This window comes from Anas platyrhynchos, chromosome 15 (assembly GCF_047663525.1).
Source record: "Anas platyrhynchos isolate ZD024472 breed Pekin duck chromosome 15, IASCAAS_PekinDuck_T2T, whole genome shotgun sequence".
Classification (NCBI taxonomy): Eukaryota; Metazoa; Chordata; class Aves; order Anseriformes; family Anatidae; genus Anas; species Anas platyrhynchos.
The window spans coordinates 6,812,906-6,834,287 of record NC_092601.1 but is presented as its reverse complement, the minus strand read 5'-3'; the positions used below and the strand labels follow the sequence as shown (position 1 = coordinate 6,834,287).

The 21,382-nt window shown below is 44.6% G+C and overlaps 1 protein-coding gene and 1 long non-coding RNA gene across 5 annotated transcripts in view; both read left to right on the top strand.

Annotated features, from left to right (window-relative positions):
• Positions 1–422: 422 nt before the first annotated feature.
• Positions 423–2,194, top strand: LOC139998714 (uncharacterized). Its single transcript, XR_011803472.1, has 2 exons — positions 423–550; positions 1,711–2,194. It is a non-coding gene; the product is annotated as an uncharacterized lncRNA (long non-coding RNA).
• A 1,276-nt stretch (positions 2,195–3,470) lies between these two features.
• Positions 3,471–21,382, top strand: part of CRAMP1 (cramped chromatin regulator homolog 1) — a 42,839-nt gene continuing 24,927 nt past the window's right edge. For 2 of the 4 annotated variants that reach the window (XR_003500656.3, XM_027468935.3), the window contains exons 1-6: positions 5,277–5,462; positions 5,914–6,263; positions 15,464–15,657; positions 17,153–17,306; positions 19,027–19,110; positions 21,263–21,311. Coding sequence is in view for 3 of the 4 variants with exons in the window: in XM_027468935.3 (XP_027324736.2) it covers positions 5,371–5,462; positions 5,914–6,263; positions 15,464–15,657; positions 17,153–17,306; positions 19,027–19,110; positions 21,263–21,311 (923 nt within the window). In the remaining variant the exon portion in view is untranslated. Of the gene's footprint in view, positions 3,827–5,274; positions 5,463–5,913; positions 6,264–15,463; positions 15,658–17,152; positions 17,307–19,026; positions 19,111–21,262; positions 21,312–21,382 lie in introns of those variants that run through there. The other 2 variants (XM_027468937.3, XM_027468936.3) reach the window with 2 other exon arrangements.

The window sequence follows — 21,382 nt, the reverse complement described above, 5'->3', positions numbered from 1 at the left end:
GCAGCGGGGGGCTCACAGGGCTGTCTCAGCACGCACCGCAGCGTTTCCCCAACACTCGGGCACTTCTGTAAAAAGCAGCGCTCCTCCCGCGACCCCCCTCCCGCCAGAAAGCCGAGCTGTAACTTTACAGCGCCTACAAGCGCCGCTTTCACCCCCCGGGGCCCGCCCGAGCCGCCCCCGCGAAGCCGCCCGCGGGCCCCCGAGGCTGCGGCCGCGCCCCCCGCCGCGAGCAGGCCCCGGGCAGGCCCCCCCCGCCCCTCACCCCCCCCCGGGTCCCCGCCGCCCCGCAGCCGCACGCACCCGTCCTCAGCAACCGGGCCCGGGCCGAGCCTCAGCGCGCTCCCGCCGCCGTCTCCCGGGCCGCCCGCCGCGGACGGCAGCGCGCACTGCGCGGCCCCGCGTTGCCGTGACAACGGGGCCAGCCGGCCCGAAACGGCCCCAGAGCGCCCCCCGGGCACGGCCTGAGGCAGCCCCGAGGCCGGGCCCTGCCCCGCCGGCAGCCCGAACCCCGCTGTAAGGACACGGAGGTGCCAGGGCACGCCCGAATCTGGTGAGGGGTCCGGGGAACAAGTCCCCTGAGGAGCAGTGAGGGGTGCGGGGTTGTTTAGCCCAGAGAAAAGGAGGCTCAGGGGAGACCTTAACACCTTAAAGGGAGCTATCAGGGATCAGTCTCTTTTTCCCACATACTGAGAGATAAGAGGAAACAGCCTCGAGTTGCACCAGGAGAGGTTTAGGAAAAATTTGACTGGAAGGGTTGTGAAGTACTGGGACGGGCTGCCCAGAGAAGGGGCTGAGGCACCGTCCCTGGGGGGCTTCAACAGCACTCAGATGCAGCGCTCAGTGACCCGGCCGAACAGTGTCCTTGGCAGGGCTGCGTTAAAGGGTGGACCAGACCACCTCAGAGGTCTTCTCCAGCCTAAGTTATTCCATGATCTAAAACCACTGACCTGCTATGCTCAGGTCACCATCTCACAGCTTTCACAATTACCTGGTTCCACTGTTACACAAAGTTCTGCCTGATACCTGAACTACATACGCCTGGTTAAATAACCTTTAACAAAGGTTATTATCTCATAAGCAGAGCATCCCAGGATGCTGTGGCCTTCCCTCACCTCAGTACTGCCCTCATGAAAGAGGCCTGATCACTGCAGAGACCCTGAGGCCCCAGGGCACACCAAGAACGTGCTTCGGCAGCAGTCACAGTGGATCTTAGCCTTTCCTCTAAGGGCTTGACCTCAGCTGCTGAGAAAAAAAGTACAGCTGTGATTAGGTGACTCCTATTTAGTAAGACATGAAAGATTAACAACAGATGTCTGACCTTTGGTTTAAATCCTCTTACCTGAATGGGAAAGAACTGCTTTGCTAACAAAAATCATCCATTATCATTTGCTAGATTAAGGAATTTAAGAGCTTTGTATGAACAAATAAATTATGAAATGTAACAGCTAAGTGACCTAAAAGTAAAATACAGGAAAACATCTATGTTGATGGTTTTTAAGGCCTTTGAATAAGTAGTTTCATATTGTGATTAGTGTAATAATCACGCACTTGAGATGCAAACTGAGACTACCACAGACAATAAGTATGCAGTGCACACAATTTATTCACCTTAAAATACACAGGATGCCCAACAAACCAAGTTAGGGTTCTTGCCTAGTCCAGAGAACAATGGCAACAAACAGGGACTGTTTGCATTTTGTATCTGTGCAGGTTTACACAAGCGTGATCATGGAGACCTCCCTACCACTAAAACAGAATGAAGAAAAGTTCAAGTGTCTTTTGACATCTCAACCTTCCCCTTCTCTCTCAGCTCTCATCTAATGCCTTTTTATTCAGTCTCTTTCATGGACATTTATGCACATCGGCAATTTTACACCATAACCGTCTACTTGAGGCAATGGGGCTATTCAAGCACATGAAGTTATTTACAGAGAATGGGAACTTTGAGCTCCGTGGGGAACTGAAGGCACCTTCACATGTTTTTGTGAAGAACCATGGAAATGAACTACACATCACTGTAAATGCAGAATGCATCATTTCCTGTCAGTAATGTTAAATTTGGCTGTGGTCAAATCAAGTGGCAAGAATATTTGATATAAACCATATGATCTTGCACTACATTCTAACAAGACCGAAAAAATACTCTCAAACTAACATGTAAGTTTAAATACAAAGCTTTACAGTTGTGACAAGACCATTAAGCTATTTGGCTCTTCTTGGTTTAAGAATTCAATTTGCAACAATATACTCATTACTCATAGCTATGCTTTACAGCATATTTAGAGATGACAAAGCCTGAGGCGTGTTTAAATTTAGCTCACTGTCATGAGAATTACTTGTGACACTCTCCACAGGAGCCCTGCCTTCCACAATTTACCTGCCATTATAAAGGTCAAACAGCTAAAGCATTGATTCCTAAGCTACAGATTATGATTTTTTCCTCAACAGAACAGGACTAACGCATCCTACCCTGCTAGGATATTCAGGAAGTTTTAAACAGATGGGTATCCAATATTTTTTCCATGAATACTTTACTAACAGCTATTAAAGAAAAAAAATCTCATACAAAAATTTAAGATTTTTGGAAATTATTTTCATTATCAGTTAACATGAGATTGCCACATCTAAGTGCAAAACAATGGCCACTGGAAAACAGGACAAAAGATTTCATGCACTAATCTAATTCAACCCTCACTTATTTCAACCATCACTGAATAAAGCTCCCTTAATCCTGGAGATCATTTACAAAGCAAAACTCACTAGCCCACCTAATGATACATGTATGAACTCAAACATCACAAGAAGACTTCAATTTGGGACGATGACAGGCTTTCCCAGGAGATTTTACATTTATTGCTTTCAGTACATCACAACACTGAAGAAGAAAACGCTAATTAAATTCCTGAAGTGGTAACAAAGGTGCTGCTAACCAAGCACCTCAGCAGCACGCTCAGCCTGCGGGCCCCCCTCAGCTCAGAGCCTTCCAGAAGCACGGCTGCCATTTCGGGATGGCCCAGTCTTGGCAGCTCTGTGGGCAAGCATCCAGTGCTCAGCTACACTTCTAACGCTGTTCTTTGTAAGAACTCCCACAATATTTGCCCCGGCGCCAAGCCCAGCGCGCCCCCACCCCTCGCCCCGCTCCTCACTACTGGAAGCACCTCCTCTTCCGGCGGGCGCTATAAATACAGCGCCGCATGCAAATCAACATCCCTCTAGCCAATGAAAATCCAGACACCGTCCAGCAGCCACCCTCCTAGCCAATCAGCAGCCAGCTCGCGGGGCCGGCCTCGCCGTCGGCCGGCCCCCAGCTGCCGCCTCTTCCCCCTCCGGACGCCGCCGTCACCCTCCCCGCGCCGCGCGCCGATTGGCCGGCGTCGGCGCCGAGGCCCCGCCTCCCGCCTCGCTCCCGCGTGCCGCCAGCCAATGGCGGCCTTTGTTTGGGGTCCCGCCAGGGGCGGCCCGGCGCGCCCGGCCAGGCCCGGCGCAGGCTGAGGAGGAAGCGGAACCGCGGCGGGACCCAGCGCCCGGCGCCCCGCACCCAGCGCCCCGCAGCCACCCCCGGCCCGCCAGGGAGCCGCGGCTCCGGCTCGGGGGCGCTGAGGCCGGCCGGCGAGCGGCGGGGCAAGGCGGCCTGCCCCGGCCGGCGGCAGCGCTGGGAGGGCCGCTGGAGGCCGCGGGGGTCGCGGGGCGCGCCGGCCTCCGCCCGAGCTGGCGGCTCTGGGGCGCGGCCTGCGGGTGCCTGGCGCTGCGGGGGGCGGAGGAGCCGCAGCGGCCGCCGCCGGGAGAGCCGGAGCGCGGAGGCTGCGGGGCGGCGTTGATGCGGCAGGTAACGCTGCGGGCACCGGGGGGGGGCGGCTCCGCGGGGCCCACGGGGGTCCCTGGGGCCGGAGCCCCCGGCAGCGGGAGGGGGCGGCGCTGGGGGTGCGGGGGGAGCCGGGGTTTTGGGAGCGGCGCTGGACGAGGGCGGTGTGGTGGGGGGGGGTGCGCCTGAAAGCAAAAGGGAAAGCGAAAACAGCGGGGGGGGAGGGGACGGGGAGAGCCCCCGCTGGGGGGTTTGGCCAGGATGCTGCCAAGGGGGGTGGGTGCTGGGGTGGCCGCCCTGGTGTCCTAACGCGTCCTGAGGCTGCCCCAGAGCCGTGTGGTGCTGGGGGAGAAACCCTTCTGGCAGGGATTGCTGGGGGCAGCGCAGCAGCTGCGTCGTCTGACTTGTGGGAATGCAACTCAAATTGGGATCAGAGAGGTTTGAGTCCTCTCAAAGTTCATTTATTTTTGAGCACAAACTGTCAGGGTTTGAAGCTTTCTGTCACCACAGCGACTGAAAATATTGTGACTTTTTTACACGGAGAAGACTTCTGTTGGCGATCGGGGCTCCGTCAGGTTCCATATGAAGTTTTAATATGAACTTAGATTTGCACTTCAAACCAGCTGACAGGGCTTTTCGCAAAGAATGGAGCATTGCCCTGCATTGTTCTGAGCTGCTAGGTATGGTAGAGCTGATAGAGGGAAAAATAACACTTTAGTAACAGGAACAGAGCCCGCACACTGTAACGACACGCATCCAGGTGCCCTGTTATGCTGATGCACCTGGCTTACTTTAAAACACTCCATCCTGGTATCAGCCCGATCCGTTGGAATTCCATCATTTTATTAGTGATATTTGGAATTTCCTTCTCCCACTGGCGTTTATCTTTGCCCTTAATTAAAGTTGGACTGTGGCTTCGTGCTGGCGATAAGGCACTGCGAGCGCCACTTCTCCCTTCTGCTGCGGAAGGGTTTCTTTCGTAGAAGTTGACTTCTGGATCTGGTGCCAGGCCCGTTTTTACACTCTCTAAAAACTGCTGTTGGCTTGTAGCAGATAACGGGGTCTAATGCCTGAAGCTCCTGTGTGTGTGCAGGTTCTGGTGCTCTGTTCCAGGTACCCCCGTGCCGGGCAGGTTTCCGCAGGTAGCGAGGCCACCCCGCATGGCACCCAAATGGCAGCCGGGGCGTTGGGGCGCTTTGCTCGCCGCCTCTCGCAGGGTGCCGAGCGCTGTCCCGGCAGCTGCGGGTGTAAAACCCCGAGCTGGCCCCGTGGAGGCGAGGGGGGGGGGGGCCTTGGGGTGCCCCCTGAGCTAAAAGCGGCGAGAAGCGAGCGAGGGGGCTGCGGGGGGCCGGGCCCCTGCCGGGCCGTGCCGGGCTCGCCGCCGGCCGGGCGCTGCTCGGGGCCGGCTGCCCGGGGCCGGCTGCCCCCTGGGGAGGGCCGGGAGGTGCGGGGTGGGGGCGGAGGGGAGCTGGCAAGCTTGGTCGCCGTGGCCAGTCCCAGCCCCAGCCGCACACACACACACACAGGGAGGAGGAGGAGGAGAAGCCGCCGCCGCCGCAGCGAGGAGCATGGAGCCCCCCCCCGCGGCGGGCCGGGCCGGCTGGGCCCCGCGGGGAGGAGGCCGAGGAGCCCCCCCCGGGCCCCCGCAGCTTCGCAAGGGGTAGGATGGGGGCGAGCCCCGGTCCCGGCCCCGCTGCCCCGCTCCGCCGGGCCCGGCGGTTGCCTCGCTCGCTCCCTCCCTCCCTCCCTCCCTCGCCGCCTGCCGAGCGCTTCCAGCGCCCGAGTTGGCCTCGGCGATTTATTATTATTATTTTTTTTTTTCCGCCCGAGGCTGCCCGAAGGCCTCCGGGGGGCTGCCGGGGGAGCCCCGCAGCCTTTTGGGCCGCTTTGGGGGGGATTCCCGCGGGGCTCTCCCCTCCCGCCCTCGGCACAGGTTGTTGGGTCGGGACAGCAAACGAAAGGGGATTTAGTAACAAACAACGGCGGCCATGTTGAGAGGAATTTCTGCAGCTAAACTTCTCCCCTCTCAGCCCAGGGGTTTCTCCCCCTCTCTGGTGGGCTCCCCGGCCTGACTTTGTGCCCCCCTCTTTTCTTTCTCTCCTCCCCAACAGGATGACGGTGAAACTGGGCGAGAGCAGCGGGGAGGAAGGGGTGAAAAAGCTGGGCAAGAGAGCAGGAGGAGATGAGGAGTCCCTGGAAGAAGAAGGGGCAGGAGGAGGAGGAGAGGCAGCTCCAGGCAGCAGCAGCACAAAGAAAGAAGAGAAGATCATCAACAGCAACACTAACAGCAGCCCCTCACCGAACCCCAGCTTGGCCCAGGCCCCGGCTGCCCTCCAGCCCTCCCACAGCCAGGACCAGCATCATTTTCTCAGGTCCAGTGTCAGACCTCAGAGCAAGAGGCTGAAGAAGGATTCTCAGGCATCCTCTTCAGTTGGCAGCAGCACTGCTGTAAAAGGCAAAGGTACAGTATTTTGGAACCCTCAGAACACGCAGGCGAGCGGGGTGTGGGTCACTGTGTTTGGGGGTTGTCATTCTCCTCCTGCAGATGCCATCTTTTGTTTGGTTTTGGGGAAGGTGTTCTGGGGCTTGTTTCGCACAGTAGCTGAAATCTTCTTTGTGTCCCAAGGCTTCAGCTTCTCTGCTGCCCACTCTCCCGTTTGCACTTGCAAAAATGGAGGGATTTGGATGTGTATGTGGAAGAGGGGAGGAAAAAAAAAAGCCCTTCATTATTGAAGCAAACCTTTAATTCCTGCATTTTGTCTCTTGAGTTTTAGGAAATCTCTGTATTTTGGTTAGGAAATTAGACTCTAACAAGCTGTGTAATCAGGTGGCTGCACTCTGCATTCTGTCATTGAATAATAACAAAATATTAAATGGGTGGTAGTTTTAAAAAAAGGGGAAAAAAGCTAACCACAAGATATTGATGATTTCTCTCATTTGTGTGACTGTTTTACTCAAGGAACTATTTTTGAAACAGTTAAATACACATATTGAACTATTTGTTTCCAAGGTTTTGTGAGTCACTAGTACTGCATTACTGTTTCAGAACACTTAAGGGATTTTCATGCAATTTGATGTTTCTACTTTTTTTTTTTAATAAGGTTGCTCTGTATACATCTATGCATGCATATTTTTACATACGTGTACATTTTTTTTTTTACTTTAGCATTGAGGATGAGAGTATGTTTTTTTCAAAGCTGTTTCTTCCTGAAGTAGCTGGAAAAGAGCAAGGATATTTGAATATCTTGGTGCTATTGTGTGTACTCAGCAGTTACGGGCAGACACCTGGTACTGTAGCGGAGCTGCGCTTGAGACTAATTTTGGATACCTTGCACAAAAGTTCTTGTGTTATTTTCTGTTAAGTTTTGAAAAGAATAACACTTGTCAATTTCTTTAAGATTTGAAATAGCAGAATTTATTTTTGTCTGCTGAAACTAAATAAAACTCCATGTAGCATAAATGTATATTGAACGTTACCTCACTTTTTTGGTCCATTACAGTGGCATGCACTTGCTGGACTTTAGATAAACACTAAGAATTGTGGCAGTGTTGTGTTGCAGTAAGAAAGCAGTGTTTTACATATTGCCACCTTTTAGTTATTGCCATATAATGTAAAAAATACTGAATTTAGTTGTTTCACAGTATATAATTGAATATTTTCAATACCTTTATAAATCCTCTATAATCTCTTAAACTTTTTTGATCTAAGTGAACACCTTCCGTGTGTGGTGTTGGGGGATAGAGCAGAAAGGCCTGCGTAAATTTTCTCCCAGCTGCATTAAACCAAATAAACAAACAGATGGAATACCCAGGAGTCTTTAGCTACAGACAATTATTTCAAGGGTTGTAAGTAGCGTTAAATGGGAGGAGATACTCCTTTACCCATAATGGCCGAGTGTAATATGTGCATTTGCAGTTCCATTGCTTTGGAAGTGCCTGCACATGTGAACAAAATACGCGCATCTTGCACATGTGTACACGTATATTCATATTTTTGTATTTGTACATAAACATTCACTTACGTTTTAGAGGAGCGGAATGATATTTAATGAGGTGTATTGATACAGTTGAAAAGCAGACTCTGTTTTGCAATTCAGATCCCAAAATAACTATAATAAATGTATGTATTAATCATACGTGCAGAACAGGTTTTAATATTTCAGTAATTGGTCATAGATAGGCAATCACTGTACCTGACTATACTGTCAGGTTTGGAGAAACTTTCAGTTATTGGGGGAAACGGTCACTGGTAGAATGACAATTACGCTTTCACATTTTGAACTGTCAGAACAGCCTCAGCTGATATGGCTGAGGTTGTAACTGTGAGATCTTGGAGAACAGAGCCATGGAGTGGAATCCTTTCGAATTGGAGCTCTTTACAGGGAGAGACACTTTCCAGGCTTGTCTGGATTCTCCCTAATGAAATGTTTTGTGCTAAGAAGTTCTGGGGGTGTGCATTCCAAGTGAAGCGTCCCCCAGAGCTAGCTTCCAGTAGGGAACAGGTTGAATAGTGAAGATTACCAATAAGGATTGTACAAAAGTCCTTACACTTGCTGGCCCACCAACTTTCTCCTCCTCTGTAAGTATGAAAATGATGAAGAGCTCAAATGCATTTGCAGTCCTTTGTATCAGCTCCGAAAGTTGGAAGCTTTTGCGTTTTGCATGGCACAATCAAGGTGGTGACTGCAAAGGTAATGGTGCCATGGGCCAGCAGGAGTGTCAAGACCATTCTTACGTTTGGTCTGGTGAAACCAGAAACTTGGTTGTGTCGTGATCTTTCAATAAAGCTACGTCACCCTTGAAATTATATTAAAGTGGTCCTGCCTTTAGAATATGTGTATTCTAAAATGAAGTCTCTTTTGAAGGCTATTATTAAGGAATGTGATCATTAAAATTAATTTCTTTCAAATTGTAGTTACACAGCAGGCATTGATTTATCCCAATCATGTCTTTAAAAGCCATTTGAAAATAGCAGTATTTTCTAACAGATCCCTTATAATTTTTTTGCATTTATGCTTTGAGGGTACTCTATTGCAGCAAACAAATTATTCTTAAAGTAAACTTCATTGCATGCAGCAGGAAAAGTTTGCCTGCTCAACAGCTGCAGACTTTCTGACTTTATCTTACTATGGTTCAGACAGGATATTTAATAATAATTCTCGAATTCTGCCTAGTAAAATAAATAAACACACTCCTAATTTTCAGATCTCCCTGATACAACGTTTAATTATGGATTTCTTTACTTTTTATTTTTGTTTTTTATTCTGGATCTTTGTGTACCGTTGTTGCACTTTAACTTTAGAGCAAAAATGACGTAAAAATATTATAGTAAAATAAAGTTCGAGAACTGTTTAGCTTCTAAAAGTCACACCATTTTGATTGCTAAAAGGTTTATCAAAGTTCCTGCGCAAGTATCTAAATATATGTATTTTTTTTAGAATGATTATCTTATTTTCAAATATTGATCATCTTTTTATTATTTCAAGTTCATAATCTGTGCTCTAAACAGTGGAAGTAGTGGAATAGCTTGGAAGTAAGTCTTTAAGTAACTTTTGTGCACGAAACCAGAGAAGAAACCTGAAGGATTGGTGGGGTGCAGTCAGTTGATTGAGAGCTCAGATGCAGGAAGGTTTTTTGAGGGAAAAGAAGCAGCCCCAATATAAGGTCACTGAAGAAAAGGCATTTCTAGGAGTTTACTTCTCAAATGCTGATATGCCATGCTGTTGCCACAGGTTTTAAGGTGTGTTTTGTGGCACTGTGAAGCAGTGAGTGGTGAAAACGTGTGTATGTTGTGACCACGTTAGTAAAAGTAAATGCAGACTATGTTGCCATCGTATGCTGTAGATGTACTAGGAACTAAAGTAGGGCGTTCTCATTTTCATGTTTTTATTCATTTTCTGAATGCATAATGAAGCAGGGAGGAAATAGTAACAAAATCTAATGGTGACGAGCTGAAGCTTGAAAGCGTCTTTCATGCTGTTACTCTAGACTTATTCATAAAACGTGTAATAAGCAGTTTTCTTTAAAAATAAATTACTCAGCTGAAAGCATTAATTGAATTAAAACATTCAATCTTTGGGCATTGCATAAAACTCACTGGAAAGCAGTTCACAGTTTGTTTTGGCCCAACAAAGTTGCATGTTCTGTAGTATGTGAATTAAATTAACTACTGGGCCTTCCTGTGGAGAGGCTGTGTAGACCAAGGTACCCAGTGTATGTACTTGCTGTATGATTTTATAATATCTTTGCAGATTTGTATGCTGAAGAATGTATCGTAACCTGCATGTGAAATGCGATTCCTCCAGCATTATTTCTTTGGGGAATGAATGCCAGTTTTAAAGACTGCCAGCACAGTCCCTCGTTCTAATATTCTTCTTAATTCTATCAATCTCATTTCCTCTTGGTACCTCTCTTCCCATCCTAAACTGAGGTGCTTTCATTTATGCTTTTTTCCTCCCTCCCTTCCCTTGAAAGTGGCTCAGAAATCGTGCAGAGTCTCATTCCACACTACGAGAGGAGGGTTTTGTTTGGTGTGCCCTATGCTGTAGGTACTGAAAGGTGGCTGCCTCCAAGGCACGTGGCTGCACAACCACAGAGTTCAGCGAGAGCCGTGTACGAGGTGCTTACAATGCATTCTTCTCTTTAAGGGTGTTTTCTGATGGAAGAGCAAGAGAATGAATTACTTGAGGTGGGGGAGTAACCAAATTTATAATAAACCACCGTTATTTTTTACAGTCATGTTTGGTTAGCTCAGATACAACTTTATTTGATTGCTTGAATGTGTGCTGTCCATAGACAAGTGAGCCTTCAGTTCAGTATAGTAACGTGTGTGTGTTTATATACGTATATATTTATACACACGCACACACATACATATGTATCAGGAGTGTAGACTCCTGCTGCTAACTGGCACTGCATATGATTAAAAACATTCGACTATATCTTGCTTTTGCAAGTCTTCAAAATAGTAAGAGATGGAAGAAGCTAAACTGATTTGTCTTTGTAGGACGTTGACATCTTTTATTTAAAACTTTGGATGTTAATTCGTAAGAGGAGCACAATACGGTGTGAACACACAACATGGCTGTACTGGATCGGCCTTCCTAGGAGCCCGTGCCATTTGCCACAGAGGCATACAAGGTCGAAACCCACTTCCCAGTTAAAATGTTAATCCTCAAACTGAAGCATTGACATGCAAGGAATGTATTGGTATCTCTCCTTCTCTTGTCTGTATTCTCTTCTCATCTACAGTTCTTGGAGAGGAAAGCAAATTGGATTTAGCTGCTGCTTTGTTGGGTCCTTCCATGGAACAAATGGCTTCACTTAAATTCCTGTGTATCTGATGCATTTCTTCTCTGAAGTACATGATGCAGTATCTAACTTCAGAAAGATACATGGCTAAAAATGGGATTTGTTTAACAAATGACCAGGAAGAAAGTTGGGACATGCCTTTGCTTTTTTTCATTAAAATTGAGGAGTGGATGCCTACCGAGGAATGCTCTGCCGTGAGAATAGCAGAATGCATTTGGAAGCCATCTGGGAACCATAGATTATTAGCACCCTGTCCAGTTCTGTTGGCAACAAATGTTTGGATGTACATTTCCAAAGACTGCTAAGCACTAGTACAGGTTTGTGAGGGGGAAAAATACTCAAAAGCGTTTTCTACTGTGGCCTTCTTAATGGCAGTCTTTGCTGAGAAATGCTTTCAAAGATGGTACCGTGTAGTTGAACCTTGTTACTGGCTTGTATAGAATCTAAAACAAGGAAACATGCTGTGAAGGAAACTTCATGTCATGGTACAAGTTGGCATTTGCATCCTGTGCTTCGGAGAGGGAGTTCAGTGTTTTACACTCCGAATTTGGGTGACAACATGCAAGAATCTGTGAAAGCGTCATCTCATTTTTAAAGGTATTTCCTAGTTGATTTTCCCCTTGCATTTGACTGGTGACTCCTGAAGAAGTTCACATTTTGCAGCTAACCCTGTAGAACACCAATGAGGAAACTGGACTGCATGTTGAGACACAGGAGTGTAGTGGGGATTAACTGCTGAATGGCAGCCTCTAGAATCTGTAAGATACTAATCAGCTGGCATCTAAGAGCTGATAGTGTAAAATTGAAGAGTAAACACAAAGATGCTACCTACAGCCTAGGAGGATGAGTAGGCAGAGTGAGGATAACGGTCTTGTCTTTGTCTTGTCTGCAGTGATCTCACATAAATGTCTGTATGTAGAAGAAGCACCTAACCGGGTTGTTTGAGTAAGCTCCCCTCCTCTCCAGCAGTTTTGCAGCATTTGTGGGTACGGCTGGCCTCGATGGAACTCTGTTTTAATGCGTTAGTTAAACTTTAAATAATCTGTTGTTGGGATTTAATGATGATTATCATCTGTCATTACTGACAGGATGGAAACTTGTTAGCTGTTTTGCCTATTATGAGAATCTCACAGTAAGATTGAAACAATGAATTTATAGGGTGAGATGTACTAATGTATGACTATTTTTACTTTTGCCTTTATCCTCAATTGTTTTATAATGTTATGTTTTAGAATACACTGCATTCCATTTCCTTACTGAGATCCAGTAAGCTGCAGAGTGGATTGTGGTAACGCAAGGATAGATACTACTCTGCACAGTAGCAAGGAAGATACTGCAAACACATGGTAGAGCAAAATCCTTTGTTCCTGGAATAATTGCGTGGCGTGTAAGATCTCTGTGGAGGTAACAAGATATTAGAATTTTTAAATCTTCACACGTTACTGTAAACATTTCTCTGGACAGTGATTTATTTGTGCTTAAAACAAGAAAGAGTGTGATGAACTTCCCAGGATTACAATTTGTCATTCCAGGACTCTGTCTTGTAGAACAGTAAGTAAACCGAAAGCAATGAAGGAGCGGTATTGAGCTACGCAGCCTTGGTAGAAGCTGGATCAGTGGAGTCCTTCCTTAGCATGTCCTGAGGGGAGGATCCTTGATAGAATTGTTCTTTTCATTTCATCTTTTACATGCAGCTAAGTGGAAATCTGCTGAACTTTATAGTCTCACTAGAATTTAAAGTCCTTTCTGATAGCTTTGATAGTCCTTTCTTAAGTTTCTATTAAAAACACTTCATGAAAACTTTGTGTACCAGTTATGCCGTACAATCTTTAGGAAATCCTTGATAAAATCTGTACTTACAGCATCTCACCTTAGGTTTTTACTTGATCATGTATACACAGATGATAAAAAAAAATACATCTATATACCTATATCTATCCTATCTAGATCCCTATATAGATAATAACTATACGTAGATAGGTATAGATGTATATATAGAGGTGGTTCCTGTAAACGATTTGCAAGAAAGTTAGGTCTGCTATCAGAAGAGTAGCTGCACAGTAGAAATCCGTAGATGTCTTGTGATAAAGATGGTCTTTTGCACTGGGAGCTTGCAGCAACAGGATGTTGTTGTACATTGAGGTTGAAGACTGATGTATTCACCTTTCTTGACCAGAGATTTTAAATACTGAGATTTGTATTTCTTTCCCATGCAAATTGTCATATTCCAGTCTCACATTTGCAGGGTGAAGAAGCAATTCTGGGTCTTACAAAGAGCTGTTTATCTTCTCAGCCACCCGTTAAAGTGTCTCAGATCTTTCTAATTATTTTTTGAAGACTTGTCTTTGTAGTATCAGAAATAAATTGCTTAACTTTGTCTTCGTAGTATCAGAATTAAATTCCTTAATTTTGAGTTATTTTGTGATGAAGGTTTTAGGAAATAGAGGAGGTTGGTTGGTTGTTTTCCCCAGAAGTTGTTTTAGGTGAATTTTCTTATAGTTACATGACTCTATTTCATGCTTTGCCTTATTTGCTTCTTTGTGGTGGCAGTAATTTTCTTTGAAAGGATCAAATAACAGTTTTTGGAAATAAAAAATAACTTTAAAATGGTCACAATATCATAATATGTATCAGGTATATACTTATTGCAGGAAAAAAGTGCTTTCATGCGTTTTACTCTGTTCTAAATTTTTTCATATATACTCTGTTGCTTGAAAATACTGCTGCTCTAGGATTTGGAGCAGTGTGGTTTTGTAGTCTCAAGGAACTCCTTGTGAAATGCAGCTGAGTAGTTAGAGTTAAGATTTACATACAAGTCCGTCAAATCTTTAAATTGGAGCAAGCCTTTAAAAATTGATCCTTCTGATACTCTTTTTCTATTTTAATATAATTCAAGATTATCGAACTGGGTTATCCTAGCTATGTAACACAGACTTTGTCAGGTATGCAAACTGCTTCAGATAACAGAATTTCAAAAGATAACTGAGCTGAAGCCAAGTGCAAGGTCGTGCACCTGGGACAGGGCAAACCCAAGTGCAGATACGGGCTGGGCAGAGAATGGCTTGAAAGAAGCCCTGATGGAGAAGGACCTGGGCGTGTTAGTTGATGAGAAGCTCAACTTGTGCTGGAAACGTGTGTTTGCAGCCCAGAAAGCCAAATGTATCCTGGGCTGCATCAAAAGCAGTGTGGCCAGCAGGCCAAGGGGGGTGACTGTTGCCCTGTGGCCTGCTCTTGTGAGACCCCACCTGGAGCCCTGCGTTCAGGTCAGAGACCTCCAGCACAAGGACATGGACCTACTAGACTGAGTCTGGAGGAGGGGGTCACAAAGATGATCAAAGGCGTGGAGCACCTCTCCTATACAGACAGGCTGAGGGAGTTCAGCCTGGAGAAGAGAAGGCTCTGGAGAGACCTTACAGCGGCCTTCCCGTACCTAAAGGGGGCTACAGGAAAGCTGTGAAGGGACTCTTTGTCGGGGTGTAGTGATAGGACAAGGGGTAATGGCTTTAAACTAAAAGAGAGTATGTTCAGATTAGATGTGAGGTTGAAATTCTTTCCTGTGAGGGCAGGGAGGCACTGGAACAGTTTGCCCAGAGAAACCGTGGGTGCCCCATCCCTGGCAGTGCTCAGGGCCAGGTTGGACGGGGCCTTGAGCAGCCTGGTCTAGTGGGTGGCATCCCTGCCCATGGCAGGGGGTTGGAACAATGCTGCACTGATAAAGGCAGTCCAATCCTTATTCTCAGAAAAAATGGAGGAAATGTATTTTTGAAGTGTAAGTTATTGAGTACTTACATTTTCATGGAAAAAATTGAGTGCTCTCCATTTGATTTCTCCCTGGTTTCTGGATTCTGATAATCTGTTAAAATGGCAAACCAAATACCATGCTTGGTTTGATTTCTCTTGTGAATAAATCACATATTTAAGGTTGGTTGATAATGTTTGTAATGATTAAACAGTCTTTTGAAGACTTACCATTCCAGAGGTGAATTTAAAATATATTTTATTCTTTGGAATTAACGTGTGGGGAATCTTGTTGCGTTATACATAGCTATTGAAGCTTCCAATCTTTCTTCACTACTTGCAAAAACAGCAAATTCCTGAATCATTCCCTGAGTGACTCCCTGAATTAGGTTCTTTGGGGTGCCAACAACTGACAAACATAGAATCAAGATTACATTTCTGTGCCTTTTTCCAAAAGCCACGTCAGAATCTGTGGTACAAAGAGGGATTGGGACTTGCCATCATTTGTATAGCTTGAATTATCCTTGTAATTTTCCCAGGTGGACTTAGTTCCTCCCTTATATGTGAATCCTCATATTGGTTTAATATTCACACCAGTCGTGTTTTTTGCAGCAGCAGATAATGGAGGATCTGCATCTGGCGGCACATCAGGAATTCCTGCCAGCAATCCTACTGCAAATTCCAAGTCAGCAGCAAGGAACCTGGGCTCCTCGGCTGGAGAGAAGGAGGAAGGAAAGAAGGTCAGACGTCAGTGGGAATCGTGGAGCACAGAGGACAAAAATACTTTCTTCGAGGGACTGTATGAGGTACATGTAGTGGAAAATAACCAACTTAGATGGCTTACTTTTGTATGTGGGTATTCCTAAAGAATGTTGATTTAATTGGGATTTGCAAGAGCACCACCCATATGCATATATTGCATTTGTTTGTGCATATGTGTGTCTATGCAGTTGGCTATACAACAACTGTGGATCAAAGCCACCTTTCAAAACGGTCAAGTTTTTTTTCTGAAATACATTGGAAATCTGTGTGAATTTTATTCACGAATGTTAATAGAACCATAATAAAAAATGTTATTATTTCATGTATGAAGAAGTCAAGTCCCCATCTCAACTTTGAAAAGCAACGCACTCATGCTGTAATATTTGCAAAATAAGAAAATGCATTTTCTTTTAAACTGTCACAGACACTGTGGTGTTTTGAGGATAAGCAGACTTAAGCCATTTCAGTAATAGGGTCGAGAGACAAGGAAAAGTTAGGTCATCTCACTTTTTATCTCATATGTTTTATACAATATGTTCCTGGTTGTCCTGTTCTTACAATTATTTTTAAGAGCACTTCTGTTAAAAAAAACAGGTGCTAAAGGGGAAAACAAAATAAATGCTTATGGGTTTGTGTTTTTTTTTTTAGTGGTAAGTGTGATTCATGTGTATATTTTGTGGAAAAAAGTGAACAATTAAACTGTTTTCTTTTAAGTCCCTCCATCACTGAAAGAACGTTTGTTTTCCTGCTTCCATTCATTTCATGCTGTTACCTTTCAAAAGAGGTTGTCATACTTTGTAGTCATACTTGAATCAAGTGTTTGAATTTTGAGAAATTTTATGATACAGGAATTCAGTGGTAATGTTCTTAAAATTATTTTTTCCCTTTTTTGGACTCCAGGGATTTTATGGGAATTAAATAATTTAAGGGGACACTTAACGTGTCTTCTTTTTACCCTGAGAATAAGCTTCTAAATAACTTAATGTAAAAGGGTGTTTTCTGCTTAAGAAACAAAACAAGAAAACAAAAGAAATAATCAAAACCTAACAACTCTTCCTTATTATTTGAAACTCAAATTTTTTACCACTAATAACCTGAATATGAAATTCACTGTAAATAGAAATGAAGCTATTAAATATAACATTTGCCCAAGTCAGAAGTGAAGGTAGGACAGAGGAGAGGAAAAATGCTGCAGAAAGTGAAGAAAGCTAAGTGAGAAAGTCAGTATTTTCAATTCTGGTACTCAGTGCATTTAAGCAAAGTTGTCTTTTAAAAGGTTTTTAGCAACTTATATTTCTTTATTTTGAAAAAAAAAATCAAGAAAATATAATTTCTTTGGTATCTATAATACATTTTATGTAACATAAAGGAAAACATTGTCATTCCTGTGCTGTTGAGTTCTGATAATGAGGACTTTTGTTTATCACTGAGATCTAATTTCCCTCAAGAACCTCAAAATCCTGTGTGTTGTTTCAGTTGTCCTATGACAAGGGATAAGTTTGGTTATGAGTATTTGGATTTGTTTTACTTATTCTTCAGCATGGAAAGGACTTTGAAGCTATCCAGAACAACATTGCCCTGAAATACAAGAAGAAAGGCAAGCCAGCAAGCATGGTGAAGAATAAAGAGCAGGTCCGCCATTTCTACTACCGCACCTGGCACAAGATTTCAAAGTACATTGACTTTGATAACGGTTAGTATGCAATGAAGTGGGCTTAGTGTAGAGCTCAGTCTTGTGAGTGTTGGAGTCCTGCCTTTTAGTGCCATAGTGGAGGGTAGGAGTGAAGGAAATGAAAAAGTAAGTACTGAATAGGGTATCTGTGAATATGATGTATGTTTATTAATATGACCCTACTGAGGTTCTTTTTTTTTTTTTAAAAAAAAAAAAATACTTATTAAAAATGGTACTAGTGTCATTTCTTTTATATTAGTTCACCGCACCATAGCAACCTGGCCATGAACACCTCTAGGGATGAGGCACCCACAGCTGTCCTGGGCAGCCTGTGCCAGTGTCTCACCACCCTCTGAGAGAAGAATATCCTCCCAACATCTAATCTAAATCTTGCCTATTTCAGTTTAAAAATCATTCCTCTGTGTCCTGTCACTATCTATTCGAGCAAAAAGTTACTCTTCATCTTTTTTCATAATCCCCCTTTAAGTTTTGAGAAGCTACAGTGAGATCTCCCCGGAGCCTTCTCTTCTCCAAGCTGAACAGCCCCAGCTCTCTCAGCCTGTCCCCATAGGAGAGGTGCTCCAGCCTCTTGATCATCTTCGTGGCCTTCCTCCTCTGGACTCAGTCTAACAGCCCCACATCCTTCTTATGCTGGGGGCCCCAGATCTGGACGCAGGACCCCAAGTGGGGCTTCACAAGGGCAGAGCAGAGGGGCACAGTCACCTCCCTTGACCTGCTGGCCTCTCCTCTGTTGATGCAGCCCAGGATGCAGTTCACCTTCTGGGCTGCAGGTGTGTTCTGCTGGCTTGTATTGAGTATTTTGTCTGCCAGACCCCCTAAAACCTTCTCCCTAGGGCTGCTCTCAGTGAGTTCTTCTCCCAGTCTGCATTCATGTCTGGGATTGCCCCCACCCAGGTGCAGCACCTTGCACTTGGCCTTGTTGAACCTCATTAGGTTCACATGGGCCCACTTCTCCAGCCTGACCAGGTCCCTTTGGATGCCATCCCTCCCTTCTGGTGTACCAGCTGCACCACTCAGCTTGGTGTCATCTGCAAACTTGCTGAGGGTGCACTTGATCCCACTGTCTGTCATTGACAAAGATATTACACAGCACCGGTCCCAGGACACATCCCTGAGTTACACCACTCATCACCTGCCTCCACCTGGACACAGAGCCATTGACCACAGCTCTCTGGCTGTGTCAATCCAGCCAAATCCTTGTCTGCTGTTTGGTCCCTACACTGTCAGTGCTGGTATGGGTGCTCTAGATCTTTTAGAAATAATGGTGTCTATATGATGTGTGTTGATGAGAAAGGGGGAAGGAGAGGGGTAAGGAATGATACTGCTAAAGACATGGAATCTAGAATTTGCATTAAATCTCTATGGTGCATTCTTACGCACAAAAGCCAGTATGAGTTTTGGAAATTTCAGACTTCTTAATTTTCATATAGCAAAAGCTCTGTATGCATTTTCTGGGGGCAACTGTACTTTCCCTTAGAAATTGTGAACAGTTTTGTGATACTAAGGTTGATGCAACTGAATTAGCTCTATTTTGCATATTGAACCGTTGGATGTTTAAATTCTGTGTAACCACTTAGACTTGCCTTCAATAAGATGCTTGTCTCATCACTGAAAATCTGAATCATTTCATCTTTTCACAGTATACTCTAATTTTCAGTGTTGAGGTGAGTAACTACAGTGTGGATAATGTCATCTCACATGTACCTGTTTTGTTTTTCAGTGTTTTCTCAAGGGCTGAAAAAGTCATCCCTGGAGCTTTATGGTTTAATCTGCTATGGGGAATTAAGGAAAAAGATTGGGGGATGTAAGTATGAATTTCCTCTGACTGAAATTTTTTTTTATATGGTAGAATCAGAAGTGTTGTGTTATTAGGAGTTCGTGTTCATTGTATTCTATGGCAGTAGTCTGTGTAGTACTAGTATTTTTCATTAAGTGTATTTGTATTTCTAAAAACGTTCTTAGTCAACTGCACGAGTCCCCTTTTTCTTTGACAGATTTCTTTAGCTTTTGCTATCTGTGGAATGCAGTGCACAGGTGACAGGTAAATGTATATGCAGTTTAGGTTATCCATCTGTTTTATTATCGAAAACTGTTTGCCCTCATGAGTATTTCTGCCTACACTGTAAAAATCTGGGATGGTACCGTCCTCTAAGTCAGTATCCAAATCATTAAATAACAACGAACACTGAAGATGAAAAAGCGTTACAAATCATAATCAGAAATAATAACCTTACTGGCTAACCAGAATGCATTCTGACCTTGTCCACCCCAGAGGCTGGTTGTGTCCATAAAGAGGAGTGTAGATGGATGAGTGTGCACCTTAACCTGTGCTCCTGTCTTCTGCAAGCTGACCAGTTGCGTTAGCGAGGTTCCTGATCTGAGGCTTAGTGCTACGTTGGCGTGGTCTTTATGGCTTCCAGACTAGAGGGAGCTCTAATGTGACCAGCTTGGAGAATGGGCAAAGTAAAAAGCATTGCATGCTCCAGTCCCTTAATGTATACCTTATTTTCTGTGTACTTTTTTCATTTGTCCCCAAGTTTTTTGTAGAGTTGGTGTTAGAGTGAAGTACTACATTTCACTTGTTCTGTGAGAGGTGGAAAGTCATCAAAATACCTTGACTTTTTTGTAAACTCAGGCTAGTTGCAGAGTGGAAAAAAATTGAGGAAGTTGTGGACGTGTACAACTCCTAAAGCAATTGTGATGCTTTTGCAGATTTTTTTTTTTTTTTTGCTAGGTTATTTTCACACATGGGTTTTCATTGTACTGCATCATGAACTAGGCTATTTTCAACGTTCATACTGACTTTATTCTGTTTGTTCAAAGATCTCCACTATGTTAATTCATCTTGGAGAAGCAATTTTGAGCTGTTAGTAACAAGACAGTCAGAAGCAAGATAGATTGCGTTGCCAGTATAAATTAGTATTAGTGGTTCTTCCTTTTTTCCACATCTTGTGTTAAAAGAATCAGCAGACCCTCCATGGCTCTGACTGGGAACGAGGTTTTACACGGTCACCATGGCAATGCATGCATACTCTGTGCTTCGGTCTTTTTATAACTTTGGTACTCAGTGCAATGTTTTACCCACTTGAACAATTCTAGTCTCCTCAAGACCAAATGGACCTGAGCAGCAAGTCTTTTCACCTAGCTTATGAGAGATCTTTTCTACAGCTGGTGAAAGTAGTTTCTTTCTCCTTTTTTTGTGGTTTTCACCCAGTCCTGTTTTCCCAGAAGTAGGGGTGCCTTATGTAGAGCTACGGAGAATTAAAAACATGTCAGGAATGATTTCAGTATTGCCAGAGGGATGTTAATTGTTCAGTAAATAGGTTTGGGCATAACATAGAGAATAGAAATCAAGTTATTTTAAAATGTCCAGTATAGCGCATGGAAGAAAGGTGTAGGTTATACGTGCAATTTATTATTTTTATTTACTTTCTTTTTATTGCATCCAGAGCTGCGAATGCTCAGTGCTCTTTCATTATTCTGTGGTGCCTTAGCAACAGAGATTGAGCAGGCAGATGAGGAAGCTTTTCTTTTAACACTTCAGAGTCAGAGTAACGCACAACAACCTGGGTGAAGCACTGGAACAGGTTGCCCAGAGAGGTTGTGCCCCATCCCTGGAGGCGTTCAGGAGCAGGTTAAGCAAGGCCCTGAGCAACCTGATCTCGTGGGTGGCATCCCTGCCCAGGGCAGGGGGGTTGGAACTGGATGGTCTTTGAGGTCCTTTCCAACCAGAGCCATTGTATGAATTTGTATGTATGAATTTATGAATTGTATGAATTGTATGAATTGTCTGTAGCACCTAAACTAGGATCACTTAATTAATCCTTAAGTAAAATGTAATTTTCATGGCAAGGCAAGGACTGTGTAAAGCTTGTATATTATGAAAATAGAGTAATAACAGTCATGACTATATCACTTTAAGTTCTAATTACTATTTTATCTCTTTTCATGTAAAGGTATGGATGACAAAAATGCAGCTAAACTCAATGAGCTCATTCAGGCTGGGTAAGTAATAAGTTATTCCTGAAACTCAGAAAACTGGATTGTTCATCAGCTTAATTGTTGAATTCATCATC